At 40.5% G+C, this 15206-nt stretch overlaps 2 protein-coding genes across 3 annotated transcripts; one reads left to right on the forward strand and one right to left on the reverse strand.

Annotated features, from left to right (window-relative positions):
- Positions 1–774: 774 nt before the first annotated feature.
- On the reverse strand, positions 775–14060 carry LOC145436157 (glutathione peroxidase 2-like). Its single transcript, XM_080313437.1, has 5 exons — positions 13809–14060; positions 3570–3706; positions 3352–3489; positions 2097–2221; positions 775–1320 (listed from the first exon to the last, which is right to left on the reverse strand). The coding sequence occupies exons 1-5, from the start codon at positions 13996–13998 to the stop codon at positions 1248–1250; spliced, it is 663 nt and encodes a 220-aa protein (XP_080169563.1). The 5' UTR covers positions 13999–14060; the 3' UTR covers positions 775–1247.
- Positions 7869–11341, forward strand: LOC145436158 (uncharacterized). Of its 2 annotated transcripts, XM_080313439.1 has the most exons (5): positions 7870–7959; positions 8083–8336; positions 8865–8963; positions 9127–9350; positions 10901–11341. In XM_080313439.1, exons 2-5 carry the CDS (start codon positions 8090–8092, stop codon positions 11093–11095), a joined length of 765 nt encoding a protein of 254 aa, XP_080169565.1. In that variant the 5' UTR covers positions 7870–7959; positions 8083–8089; the 3' UTR covers positions 11096–11341. The 2 variants fall into 2 exon arrangements, with proteins under 2 accessions (XP_080169564.1, XP_080169565.1); XM_080313438.1 differs by having other exon boundaries at positions 7869–8336.
- Positions 14061–15206: the final 1146 nt, after the last annotated feature.

Genomic DNA, 15206 nt, shown 5'->3' on the forward strand with positions numbered 1-15206 from the left:
GCAACCCCCTAAACAACAGCAACAACCCGCGTGTAGTGTCATTCGCAATTCTGCGTAGGCCTACGTCGCGACGGTGCACCTTCCAATTCTGAGACAATTCACATCAGACCGACAGCAAAAATTGTACGACTCCACGACCAATTCTACTTTGTACTTACTTCATTACTTTTCATAGCTATAAGGTGTCTGCTGCCTCTTTAAGTAGTTTGGACATGTCTCGTAAATTGCTAATTCTACTTGTTCTTGAGTAGAAAGTTGCGGCGTCACTTCTACTGTTATTTGAATAGCAGCGTTCACTTAGTTGTATACATACGCCTGTATCATATACTTCTGTGGAATTATACAGCACTACCAACTCCTATCCTTGTATGTTGTCCGTTGGCATTATATTGGCTGTCGCGGTAGAGGTGGTCCAAAAAGTAAACACGTAGCCTACTTGAGCAATTCAATATTTAGAAGTATGCTCGTAACGGACTATCCGTGTATTATAGAGCGGGCATGGATAGGCCTAGCCCACGTAATGGATATCCGTCGGATCCGGATACATGTAATTCTATATACGGTCGAAGTACTTGAGAATAGTGCTCGGGATTCAGCCAGACCCGGGATGGCGTCTCACGACACCTTGCTATCGCAGATAAATGCCCGTCATTTCCAAACGTAACTTCAATTCTGACGGACTACCCAGTTACCCGTTACCAGCTGTCTGTGATAAGACCCCTTTGCCACAACTACTAAATATCTTCATCACCAACACTAAATTGCACTCTCCAATATCGCACACAATGTAGCATTCTTTATTCCTTCTTTAATAGGTTAGAGATCACTGCCACAATTCGTACATCCTTACCCCACCCCTTAGTGCACTGCGGTTGGTATTTTCGCAAAGATGAAATTCGCATGCAGAACAGTGGCGCTCGGGACAAGATCCTTGTACACTGTACAGTTTCGATCAAGCTCTTCATTAAGTGATCATTGACCTATGTCATAAGGATATAAAGTGACAATACTACTGAGCGAGTCACCAGAACTGATGGGTGCATACATCCAGTCTGTTCTGTTTTGCAACATGCCCCAACACAAAATAGAAAAGATAAATTCTTATGGCCACTAAGTGAAATGGCATGTTCCAATGTGTTGAAAGTGTCGAATGTGAGAAAACGTCACTACTAAATATCGCGAACCTACGGACTGGTCAACTGACAGGTCAACAAAATGAAAATTTCTCTTTTAACTGGCTTGTGGTTTTATTCTCTGAGCAAGCGGTCGATGTCGCTTGTGATTCTGTAGTCCCGCGGTCCGACTCTCTGACTGTAAGACCTGTTGAGTATGCACAGTTATTATAATTTGATGCCTTCTGGGATTAGTAAGACTTGAGATCAACTATAATCCATGCATGAACAGCTATGGTCATAGAAAATCCACATGAAATGAATTACAAAATCTGTTCCTGTGTATTAACTGCGCCAGTTAATACTTAATAGTTGTATAAATTTCCTCCGCAGTTTCGCGATAAATAGCAATATGCCCTTAAACAGCTTCTTGGAGGTACAGAACTTCAATATACAATTGAATAGTATATACATATTGAAATGAACCGAATATTTTCGGCTGACACTCGTCAGCGGTAATCGTCAGCAACTATAGTAGAAATGTCGAATACGAGAGCGTTCAATGTACTATTTTAAGATGGTACACGAGCTCATTTTGTTGACACAGCCTTGGCTGGTCTATTTTGAGAGAAGTCGACTCCAAGGCCCACAAATGAAAGTGTGAACGACCCTTTCGGAGTATGCGAAATCTGTCGTCTCGATAATTTTTCGCACAGGCGGGATTATCCAACAAGTGTTTGCCAATTGTAGAATTTGTGACCTTTGATTGTTCCGCATCAATCTTGAGCGGATGAGTTAAGGGTGAGCGTGTTCTAAAAATAGTACATTGAACGCACTCGTATCCGACAATTCATGTTGGTGACGTCATATTTGGTTATTTCCAATTCTCTACTAGTTGCTGACGATTACCCCTGACGAGTGTCAGCCGAAAATATTCTGGTTCATTTCAATATGAATATACTATTCAATTGAATATGCCCTTACCATCTCACGATGCCTCGAGTATCGACAAGAAATTTATGGAAATTCCATTCGATGTCAGTGGGACGCATCGGATCCCAATACAGTTTGCTGGTGTAGAGATCCTTTTGCGTCGGCGGACAGTTTTTCTGTTGAAAAAAATGTGCTACTATTCAACACATTTCGTAATTAATCATTCTAATGAAGCGAAAGTACTTGTAGCTAAACGGATTGTAGCTTGAAGTGTCACAATTACTTTTCAAACTCAAGATTTTGAAAAGTAGAAATAGTTTGGATATAGGTTTGCATCACTTCCATAACATAAACTGTCGTATCAAATGGGTCAGATAGTCCGCTTGATGCTGCAACTGAATATTCATTCGAAAATCGCACCTATATTAGTGTAATTCGTCATCTTTCGTTTTTAAAGTATGCGATCCCCGATCCAATCTACTCTTCAAATTATTCATTGGAGTACTTTTTAGAACTTTCGCTCCCTCTTCCACATTAAACAGTTTTAGAATGACTTTCAAATTGCTATTTCTACTTGTAATCGAGTGGAAACTTGAGATGTTATTACTCGTTGAGTACCAACGCAGACCAAATTGACGACCTCTGCATAAACTGATCAAGAGGGCAAGTTTTTGCAACTTTTGAAACTTTTTTAACAGCTTCCGGCAACTTCCTAAATACTCAGAAGTTTTGTAGTATGATGTTTTAAGCTGTTTGGAGGAATCCTATAGTGCAACGTTTTGCAACTTTTCTCCATTTTTTCACACAATTTTTTTCAACTTTATCGATATTTCATGCAAATGTTTGCAGCATTTTTTCGATTTTTCATGCACTTAACTTTTTACTGGAAATATTTGGTACTATATGTAAATGGATCGTTTGATTATTTCACTATCGATTAAATTTGAGGTCCTTTCTGAATTGTTGTATATTCAGGCTAGAACGCCAAAAATTATATTTTCACTTGGTCTATTTTCTCAGACTATAGATTTTGTTGAAGTTGCCAACACTGAGTTTTGCTACAGTGCCTTAGATACGGATCGATTTGAGTATCTCATACCCTCATAATATCAAGGAACTTGCCCGTAAATGCAACTTTGTAGTGTAACTTTTGTGAAAAATCAATGAAACTTTTTACTGCAACTTTTGTGGAAAATATGTGCAACTTTCGTCGGATTGGACTGCAACAAAAACTTGCCTGACTGATCAGCTATGTCCCGACAAATTATCATCTAGGTCGCAACTAACAACCAATAATATCACCAACCTTGAGGTATGTGTAAATGGGACTCTCCTGGTGGCCGTTGACATCAATTTTATGAAAAACTGGAAAGTTCGGTGTATAGCCATGCCCTGGTCGGATATACTTTAAACCTTTCAGGATCTCGTACGGCGCTCCAGGTTCCTTCAAAAATTCAGCAGAATGATATCGCTGTTCAATCGCATTTCAAAGCATATTCCGTGATTTCGTCATATACAACCTACCTGATGTCCAAATTGATTACAAGGAAAGGCCAGAACTTGTATCTTGGAGCCGTATCTCGTTTGCAGTGCACTAAGGTGGGTGTACTGATAGGTTGAACCTCAGTACGTGGCGGTGTTGACGATGAGCAACACTTTGCCTAAAATATATAATTTATGAAGTGCAGTAAGGACTGACTATTGTCAGCAATTTAATACATTTATTGTGTATTCAATATGTAATACTTTGGAATTTACAGGGCGCAGTGTGGATGTTACTGAATGATGACTTGTTTCAAGCGGTATTTGGCACTCTGCAGGTGTTATTTCATGTACTGCCGAGGTGACTCTAGTCGCGAATTGCATTCATTCTTTATTTCATGATGTCTTTTCCAGTGAATCATGGGTGATTAAAATGCTTTGAACCAAAACCTTGAGTCTGGATCTAGCATCAATCGTCAAATACTTCGATGGAACGAGATGTCTTGAATTAGATATGGACCAGTTACGTTGTAACAAAGTGTCATGAGCAAGCTATGTTTAAGAAATACAGAAATATTTCAGCAACGTTTGTAGGGTTGCATTTAAAACAAATGGTTGTTTAAAATACTTTGTTTAAATACACTTTAAAGAGTGTTTTAAACAAAGACTATTAAAAAATTGTGTTTTTTTACGTTGTAAAATTATGCCATAATTGTATAAATACTTTATAAAAAGCCTACGGACAATTACCACCCGATATAGCCGACGTGTACGTATAAGGTGGTTTGAACCCTCAAAATAGTCGGTTCAACAGCTATAGCACGTAGATATTTCGCCCCAAGGAGCTATATTTACACTTTATTTTCAATCGTCAATGCCAATCCACAATGACGTTACAATTGAATATTCGTGACGTAATGGCTTTTGAAAATAACTTGTTTTAAACAAGTGCCTTGTTTCAAACATGTTTTTTTAAATTTATTTTTGTTTTAAATACAGCCCTGGGCGTTTAACTGGCATCTTTTCGCTTGCGTCGGCTGACAGAATGAATTTCACGGCTTTTCACGTCAATTATCTGTGGCGGTACTCCAATACTCAAATAACTTCGTGGAATCGTCGCTAACTAACTGCAGTTGAAGTCATACTGAACAATATTACAGAAATAGATTGTATTGTATCGTTGATGTTTAAACACCGCACATCAGGTGGTTTCCAACCTTTTATGGTCGCGACTCCATTTCCAATTTGAAAATGTCCCATGGCCTAGCTCTCAATTTGATGAGCTGATTACTAATTAAAGGTCGGCACATTTGCCTGGACTTTCTCACGCCCTATTTTGGAAGCTGATTACGTTCAACAACTTCGCGCACCCCAGAATAAAGGCAACTACCCCCAGGTTTAGAACCACTATCTTTAAATAAAGCATCCAAATGGCCTACCCTAAACCGACTCTATTAATATACCGTTATCTTGTAATTGCGATTACAATTAGATTTATTGTTGTCAATCAATGTTATTTTTATTTATTTTTGATCGCAGTTTTTGCAAGGGTGATAGTCCCCATATTAAAACCAATATATTTGATACTAAATCGCGCACGGCGCGAAGAAAATTTTCATGTGGCATAAATCTGAACAAAAATAATACTATTTATGTTAATTTACGAAAAAATTATGAGCTTACTTCAAGCCTTCAAAATTCCGGACATTTAGGCATATTTTCTAAATTCCTTCCGGACGTAGTTTTAGCAGTGAAATTCCGGATATGTCCCGGAAATTTCGGACGTATGGCAACCCTACAATAGACTTGAAATAAAGCAATTGGGTTCTTCAGCACCGTAACAACATTGGACGACGTTCGACAGATTAGTACATCGCTCTCACGAACTGCACCAAGATGCGTCACCGTGGTTTGTAAGACACAGTTCCGTCATAGTATCGGCTGACAACTATCTTGAATTCCTTTTATTCCCGGACAGCTGACTTGTTTGATCTCGCCGACAAAGTGCTACGCTACGGTGAAGAAATGCATGCCAGAAATTTGACAAATGGTGAATGGTTATGAGCGGTGACGTACGAGTGACTGCGATACCTCCGAGATATAGTGGAATGGTAAACATCCCATAAAAATCCAGTTCGAATACGGTGGCTCTTAAGGAGCTGCCAATATACTTTTCACTCCTACAACTTTACTATGAGAATCCATCTTATTTAGAGCTCATTGCCCCTTTAAATTGCGTCTGTAGCTCGTTACTTCATTTGATAACTGTCCCTGGACTAGAGAGTACCAAAATAAGGGCTGAATTAAAGATGGACATGTGTTAGCTGTCGATTTCATCTTGAAGGTCCGTCGAGGTGTTCCGGCGGGGTGGGTTATGTCATTCACCATTCCTAGAGTTTGGAGAGAGATCAAAAACATTATGACGGATGTTATTACTTCTGCATGATAATGGCTCCTAAATTTTGATGAAAAGACTCTCGTGCCCTGATCTAGTTCGTCACTATTTCTTAGACTCTAGCACAGGTCAGTGGTATTGCGAAGGAAATTTCGGTTTTGACCCGTCTACATGGTTACGGTTTATGGATTCACAAATGGCTTAATTTGGCAACGGATGACTGATTCGAGCCCTATGAGTTAATTTTTCTACGGTAGCTGTCGCGATAGCCTCAAAATTCTCTCGTGATCGATGATATTGGTCAACCCTGCTATTGGTGACCGTAAGTAGGTTTTGACAGTATAACTTGTGACAAAACTCAGCGATGCAAGAAAGCATAAAAAAAATTGACAGCATCAGCAAGTCGCTCGCGTGAGATTGTTCATCTATTGAAGTGGTTCTCAAACTGCGGGGGTGCGATCCTTTGAGGGGCGTGAAAGCACCGAAAGGGGGACGCGAAGCTGCGGTCAACTTAAATCTTTTTGCGCTCCGCGCGATTTACCTCCAATTCATAATTGTTGCTGTGTATAGTTCGAGTTTCATATTTGAGAATTCTCTCATTAACAGTCATAACCTTCCATGCCGTCAAACTATCCGCTGGGATCGCTAGCATCCGGGTTGCAGTTTGTAATATGATGATAAGGGGGGGCGAGAAATTTGTCACTATCATAAAAGGGGCGTGTCTAAAAAAGTTTGGGAACCAAATTGCAAATTAAAGATTGTGCGGATCTGCTGAAACGTATGTGGGCGATGAAAGCAGATATATAATCCGATCTTCTCTTTTCTCCACAGCGTGAACTGAATATCACCTGAGTGTATTTAATTGGTCTCTTCGTAGAATTCTGGCATGAAGAAGCCCGCGTAGACCAACTCTACGCTCGTGGCGAAGTTCCCACGCTAATATGACATTGGACAATGTGATATATGCATGCCCATGACGAGACCGCTACCACATCAATCAGCTTGATCAAACTCAAGACAAGTGTTTCTCGCTCTTTGAAGATATGATTTTCTGAGAATCACTGCTGAAGATTGGTCAGGATAAACGTTCTATTCACACTATCGGAATATAGATGATAGATTGGCTTTAACCGGAAACATCGTAATTAATAAATAATTATCACGTGGACTTGTTTGTGATTCCTTGGTTCCATAATTCGACTGACACTTTAATCATATAAGTTTATGGCACTGGGGACTTCAATGTCGAGTGGTATATATCTTGGGTAATTGTGACTTTGTAATTGATGTTCTACAACCCATGCCTTGAAATCGTAAATGTATTCCAAAAACCGATTTCTTGTGCATAAAACTATGCCTGGTATCTAGTATCTATGATTCAAGGTTGTGATGACTCGAGTCATGCATGGACTTGAACCGCAACTCTTTCTTGACTAAAGTCAGCAGGTTCGTAAATATGGAAATGACTCGACTTGTCGTTATAGTTATGTTTTGCGTTGTTCGTGAATATGCACCTTGCAATTTCTGAAGTATATCGTAGCTATAGCCACCCTAGATCGACAGCGACAATTCTAAATATGCTACCATATTCACCAAATCTGCTTTTTAAATTTACTCACTTATGTATTCTTCAGATATTCAATCTCTACTTCCACATGAAGTAGTTCTGAAGTGTCGCTACTTCTACTTTTACTTGTACATCAAATGAAGTAGAAATATACTGCATTACTTCTACTTGAGTTTCCTCAATGACTATAGGCCTACTTTCACCACATAGGTAGTAGAGCCATCACTTCCAGTTCGAACTATAGCGTATGCTATATCAGCTCATCGCATTTCGTGTGTAAGTATATTCGGAGCTAATTCTCTAACGCCGGGAAATACCCCAAATCGTATTCGGTATATATATGCCTGTGGAGCTTCAATTCAAGCAGTCAACACTCGAGTGCTGGACGAGTATATACGCCTCTCGGTTTAGCCTAGATATCACATGCGGGAAGTAGTATTCTGAGGCTATTTTATGCTATGTCAATGAAGGTATATAGTTTAATGAGATGTATTATGCATATATAGGCCCATTAAATAATGTGAATATATTCACAAATATGAATATATTAACATAGGCATCGTTTAATGTCCATATAACCGCATATATTACAGGGAATTCATGATGATGGGCAGGTTTTGTGGATCAGTCGTAATCTTGATGCTCGCCAGTTACTGCTTGGGCATCAGCAACCGCATGATATGTGAGCCTGCGCAGTTGGGCAATCATGAACAGTCAGGAGGTACGGCGCAAATAATTCTTCAGGGTCGACCCGGTAAAAGAGGAGCGGTTGGTCCAACGGGTTTAAGAGGACCGCGTGGTCCGCCTGGACCTGTCAACGAGGAAGCTTTAGCGAGTTTGAAGCAAGGTACGTCATCGCTTTTCATCCGACTGATTAACCATTGCAGCGAAATATTGACGCAAAATTTGTTTCGAAGTATATGATTCGTGGGATGCGTTTTTTTCAAATTGTTTGGTTGGTGACATGTGACGGAAGGTGAGATTGATATGTTAGGTCTTGGTCCCGTAAGCTTGCGGGCTGACAGGGGGTCCGCGAGCTTGAGAATTTCCTGCAAAGAGTTCGTTACTAGAAAACGTGGCGACCATTGACGCACGCATACCGCACCATATACAAAACCGTCGTGCATTTATAATACAAATTTCAGTGACATATCAACTTCATTCAAGACTTTTGTTGTTATAGATATTGTTTCCAAGAATTGCGTAGCGTACAACTGGTTGTCTGCATATTAGCTGTGTCATGCTTCCGCGTAAAAACGAAGCATATACTATACACTAAACATCTACAATGAACATTTTTATATGTGTGAGGCTGAGGTCGCGTTCTAAAAAGTTTGAATATCACTGCTGTAAGGTAATCTAATTGGTTTTGCAGCATGGACTGAAGGGAGGTCCACTACCGAAGACGAGTTGGATCAAATCAGAAGAAGATTAACTCATATCGAAGAAAATTACATTCGCAAAGAATTGCTTGGTGAATATTATGGATAAATTACTATAGTGAAGACTCGGTACAGATCGGAATGCAGTCTAGTTATACCATTGAATAACTATATATTTAAAATATCAGGAAATTCCAGGCTTTTTAATTACGATGTAATGACAGGCAAACCAGACCATTACGTATTTTTATTCAGAATTATGCGATCTCATTTACGAGGAAAAATGCTTTTTCCTACTTATGCCCGAATCCAGAGTAAATGTCCCCGAAGCAGAAGCAGCATGTGTACGACTCGGGGGCCACCTCAGCAATATATACGACCGAGAGCATTATCGAAAAGTGGAAACTCTCATACGCTCCAGATCGCCGACTGCCCACAAATACAATCACATTTGGACTGGAATGACTATAGACGCACAGGTACGTGGAACGTAGCGAACTGCACATTTTAATATATATTTATTGTATATGTACCATATTTGTGCATCGTTATAATCCTCGAGGCCGTGCCTTTCCACCTGTGGGATGGTACGAACTTGTGAGGATAAAAAATTGTTGTACGCGGATGACAAACATGGTGCGGATGAGTGCGAATAAAAGTCTTGAATCCGATTTTTGTTTTACTTTTTTCTGACGTGTAGTAATTCAAATAAACATATTAAGATATTAAGTACAGTGGCTCCCTAACTTTTGTCGCTGCGACGAATTTGTAAAATCTTGCTTCACCAAGGAAAGTGTCGCCGTATTGTCAGGTCGAAACGCAACAGCGTGATGCCAATTGTTTGATTACAATTTCGAGCGCTATCTCCCCTACGTACCACGTTGGCACACCACGTGTACCACCACAACGAATGGCGAGGTAGCGTAGTGGTGTAATCCACATCTGCAACAGAAAAGGGTTGCGAGTTCGAGTCCGACCGAAGTCGACACCAAAATAGTGTAGGGACTTCGGGATCAAATTTGAAACGTTGGTAGTTTGCCCATACCTGCCGTAAGTGGACTTGAAGTTTTGATAAAACGTAATGACTAAACTTGAAGGAAAATACGACCATTAACTGGTCTCGATCTCGGACTCTCCCTTGTTCAGAAAAATTATGAACAACTACCACAATCGTTGGTGTTTCTTCATCTAGGTCGTCACTATCAATCATGGGGCGTCTTGACTTGCACCAATAGAATGTCCTTACTACTGTATTGGAGGGAGCATTTTCAAGGGTTGGATTGAAGTATTTTAGGTTGTGGGGAATGTAAATTTGTCAATCGGATTGTAAAGGAGTCAGTGTCGACAATAGAATGGATGCAAATACCAATGGCAATAACCAATGTTCTTTCAAGATTACCTGACCTGAACTATCGATCTCGCCTTGCGTGACATACCACCACACTGATATTTTTTTCGCCTGCACCATCGAGATGCTTCGACGACGGAGTTGCGATACGGCCGTATAAGGTCATCTAGTCTGCGCCCCCGTTTTTTTCTCCTTCATGCTATCCGTGACTGCCGAGCGCCTAGCAGGATAGCTGCGGATACCAATTTTCGAGCCTTTGGTATGACTCGGCCTGGGATCGAACCCACGACCTACCAATCGAGAAGCCGGACGTATAACCATTACACTATCTCGCTCGTGATCTTGTTGTACTTTTCATCCAGTGTATATGCCTCCTCTTTACATCGTCTAGGCCGAGGTGGGTGTCTAATTCCAAAGACTACTCCAAGTCGTTTCATCACCTTCCTATCTTTTCATTGTATCGTATTTTTGTGGTGGATTGAACTGATAAAAATTGCTAATAAACCGAAGTGAACAATCAATTTATGCAGATTACAGAATTGGCATTGGCTGTCATTCGGCCCGGAGATCAAGATTAAATTATATTTTCTTCGAGCTCGAGCCGCAAATCCAGTTTTGACATGACAGCTTACTTCACACAGCTCACTTAACTATGTATTATTCAAGATTATCTTCTATCAGGCACGCAGGATCAGGCTTACAAATGGCCAATGGGCTCCTTATCAAAAATGGTATCCGAACAGGCCGTTCACGCCAGCTCGAAACAATGTTGGGATTCACACAGATTACGACACTGGATCATCGGGAACCGGTATGTTTGACGAGCATGAAAGCTACAAACTCCTCGGTGGATTTTGCGAGAAAGCCCTTACTTGATCATCCTCCAACTGGACTGGCATCGTCTCTTAGCGGGCGGACGTTTTCAAAAACTTATTTTTATTCGACATCTGATATCATCATTGCATCGATCATTTACCATATTATTGAACGAAACAATAGCCTATATCATGCCGATCGCTGTGAACGTAGCATTTTCTGCGTTACGGATATAATTATGGAAATTAACTAACTCGCATAGGCCTATATGCTGATTGCAAGAAACAGAAAGGTGAATAAATGGATATGGTCATTTTCACAGTTTGTCCTGTTCGTTGAGAACGTTTATTGAGGATAGTATAGATAGGGGTTGATAGAGTCAAGCAGCAAAGTTCTATAGTCCATCAACAGCGATCAATAGTTTTATATCCTCTTATAAATTTAGTAGAAAAACACATTCGCCTGGTTATAATTCATATTTGACTCATGTAAAGTACGTTATTTTCATACAGTGTACTACTGTACAAGTTTCGGGAGTAGGGGAGACCGGGGACAAATGTAACTATAGGGGCTAATGTAACAATCAACCTCACCGCTAGTAGGATGGAGAAATTGCCTTGATATTTTAAGTGCGCATGCGGTAGTTATCTCTTCTATTATACCTGGAGTTACGTTTACCACCATTTATGACGTCATAAGCACGTATCTGACCTATGCGAGGTGTAATTACATATTCTATTAAACTAGGCATTATCAGTCAGGGCTGATGGGATGCATGGAATAGTTATTTCACCACCAGTCAGTCACAAGAAGAACAACATAATGAATTATCAACAAACAACAAAAGTCAATTTATTTAATGCGATGGCTGCATGTTTATTTTCCACTAGCTCAGGGGCGGCCAACCTTTTCGACCAAAGGGCTATATGAGATTTGCGAACCATTGCGCGGGCCACATGAATGATGGTGACCTTATTTTCGCCACCCGATAGGAGCGAACCGGATTAGGTAATGATGAAAACAAGACTTATATTACTACGCATCAAAATCGATAACAATTATGTCATGAAAAGTCAGTCTGCACCTGCACAGTGCATTCATGAAGTAACCGCGCGAAGCGCGAAAAATTTTCAAAGTCAGTGAATGAGTTCGGCCAATACTAATGTCACTTGCATATATTGCGGGTGATCTCTGTATACCACTGGGCTCACTTGGCAAACACAGGATTATTTGAGTGGTACGCGTACCACAGGTTGGGAACCACTGGTTTAGACGAATAGTGGTTACAACTAGGGATGGTGTGAACGCGAGGTTCACGTTCGCGTTCTGTGTGTGATTGTGAACCTCGCAAATTTAGAGGTTCACGTTCAGAAACGAACCTTGGTAGGTTCTGCACTGTGAACCTTTTCCATATCTTACAATTTTCACTTTATTATAACATCTTAGGTTGAAATTTATTGCATTTCAACTGTGGGCCACTATATGCACGGCGCTGCCAGCATAAAAAATTAACACTAGCCGAACATGTGCCTTGACAATCTTAAAAATATTACTTGCTTTGTTACAAAAGTTTGCTCGAATATTTAGTGACTCTCTGCCGTGATCTTGACCAGCAATCACACAACATCGAGGGCGAAATGCGCCACATATAGGTATTCAGCGAATGATGCTTATTCAGCCAACCGATGAAATTGATATCGCTGTCGTTTGTATGATGTAAAAAATCAAGCGGGCGCACGGGGACAACCTTGATTTCATATGTTTATTATACCAACTGGCCTATTATAACAACTGGCCTAAACCAAATCCATGAGATTGGGGTGTTGGCTACTGCTGTATAACTTGTTAATGGGGGTAACATCGGTAGCAAGTATAGAAACCCGTTTACAGTCTGCTCAATATCAAAGTGGCAAAACTCAGACGCCGAATATACATTGTCCGGTCTGGCCTAGACCCGTCAAGGTGTAAACTTATATTCCCTTGCGATTCCTCGTTGAAATTGTTGGCAGAGCGACGGAATATATTGATTTTATGGGATTATTATATCATTTGATTGCCCCAGTCGATACATTTTGGCGACGTTTGAAACGTCAATATGTACTTCAGCGTAGTGGCATTATATGGCCCGAGTCGTCGCTAGGTATCGTGTATATTAATATAGGCTATCACTTCACTGAAACGTAGGGTTGGAATTAGCAATATGACGTCACGTGACGTCATGAGGTTCACGTTCGCGTTCACACAGAACCTTTCAAAAAGGTTCGCGTTCACACGAACCTGAACCTTTCAGAGGTTCACGCCATCCCTTGTTTATTTATGAAATTGTCTTCGTTGTCTGACGATCTTATGCGTCGCGGTCACCGAGAAATCTGATAATACACTCATTGCAGAGTATATACCGCGATTCGAGGTTACATGAAGTAACGAGCAAGGATCAGAAATAAATATAAACACTCACCTAGTAACCTCTATAATACAAATTTAACAATGTAAGGAGTTGTGTGACTGTCACTGAGCAAATCGGGTATTGAAAATCAATTTTAATTGGGCAGATTTATCAACGACGAAACTACGACAAGCAAGTGAAAATGATCCACGCTTTCAGGATAGCGGCGATGACAACAAAAAGAATAATATACCATTCCAGATTCTAAATTGGTTAAAAGCAATTTGGTACCCGTGTGACTTACGCGACGGGAACAGTAGCTATTCGCCGCAATACATTCGAAACGGCATCGAATGATCCTACAGATACTTATTATAACGGACGCACCTCTTAAAGAATTGTAACTGAAAGAGTTGTATGCCGTATTCAATGCACGCAAGGGCGTCCTGCGGAGGATTGAGTATATCGAATCGACTGTCTCGCACTCCATCCTGTCCGTATAATCGAAGCAAGACGCCATTACGCTACTGGACATCGTCATGACCATGGCTGACAAAGCCAGAAGTCGGCGCGCCATAGTTTCGCGCCGGCCCTCAGAACTGCAATATTTCACTGTAGAAATGACATCATTAAATGCGAGTGAGTTGAAAATTGACAATGTCACCCTCATTTCACAAGACCACCGCATGGCGTACCGATGCCGTTACCTGCTTCAGATTAGCAGTTAGTGGGATTCCTTGCTTGAAATGATAAATATAGCAAAACTAAAAATGTTTGTCCCGTTGGTATGTAATATTTTCAGATTGACATATTTTGTCACGCTTCAAACGACAGGTTGCCTTCTTGACTATTTCTGATCTAGATTCCACCTTAAACCATATATATACAACGTAATTAAACCGCCATGATGCGTGAGGGACGCACTATGCGCTGCATCCTGGATAATGCTTCCTGCCTGGCTGCTAATTTCTGCAGAATGAGGTGCTGCAAAAACAAGCAGACTCGTATTCGTGTTACGCGGGTTCGACTTTTTCTTGAAATCGGTCTGCGTTGCCAAATATGGGGCTGAAATAGGAAACCTATCGCTGCCTCTCAGCACTGATTACGAAACTTGTTTACGGTCGGTTAGCAGCTTCTCGCTAAACCCAATGACCCATATTGAACAATCAACTCCATCGATTACTCAGAAACGCCAAGAAGAGCACGTCAACGACTTTCTTGTGCAACCGTGCGAAGGTAATTACATAATATTGTCTTTTTTTCGTAACTCACTTCACAACAGAAGCACCAACATTTAAATACACAATAAACCTCTTCTCATATTTTGCTATATTTGACAGCGTACCCAATTAGTCACATTTGCTGCAACTGTATTGACTTGCAATGTTTGTTGTTTTTTATTTTAATTATGTTGGTTTTGATCGATGGAATTCTATGACACCGTCAACAGAGATTCAGTATTAGTCAATGGGCTTTTCGTGGATTTGACATTGATCAGAAGTCACTGTAAGTTACTCTGAGCAAGAATTGGATTCTTATAACTATTGACATAGCATTGTTGCTAAAATGAGCCGTTGCAACTGTGTTGGACTGTTTTATGGAAGATGTCCTTGACTTTTCGAGCGTCACTAAATTGTAAAATGCTTCTGGCTACGCGCGACTTATTATCGCTGCATATCTTGATTTGAACATGAGTACGTACTCCTCAGCCATAATTTACTCGAGAGGTCTATGATATTCGTAGGCCCGAGTACTCGTAACTTAAGGAAATAGGCATTTCGGTGC

This window comes from Botryllus schlosseri, chromosome 3, assembly GCF_051294905.1.
Source record: "Botryllus schlosseri isolate E-star chromosome 3, Bs_hap1, whole genome shotgun sequence".
NCBI classification, from domain to species: domain Eukaryota; kingdom Metazoa; phylum Chordata; class Ascidiacea; order Stolidobranchia; family Styelidae; genus Botryllus; species Botryllus schlosseri.

Bases quoted from the DNA above. Each gene is read 5' to 3' on its own strand.
- LOC145436158 (XM_080313438.1), top strand. From the start codon at position 8,090: ATGATGATGGGCAGGTTTTGTGGATCAGTCGTAATCTTGATGCTCGCC. The intron at 8,337-8,864 runs GTACGTCATCGC...TTGGTTTTGCAG, and splicing joins TTTAGCGAGTTTGAAGCAAG to CATGGACTGAAGGGAGGTCC. The intron at 9,351-10,900 runs GTACGTGGAACG...ATCTTCTATCAG, and splicing joins GAATGACTATAGACGCACAG to GCACGCAGGATCAGGCTTAC.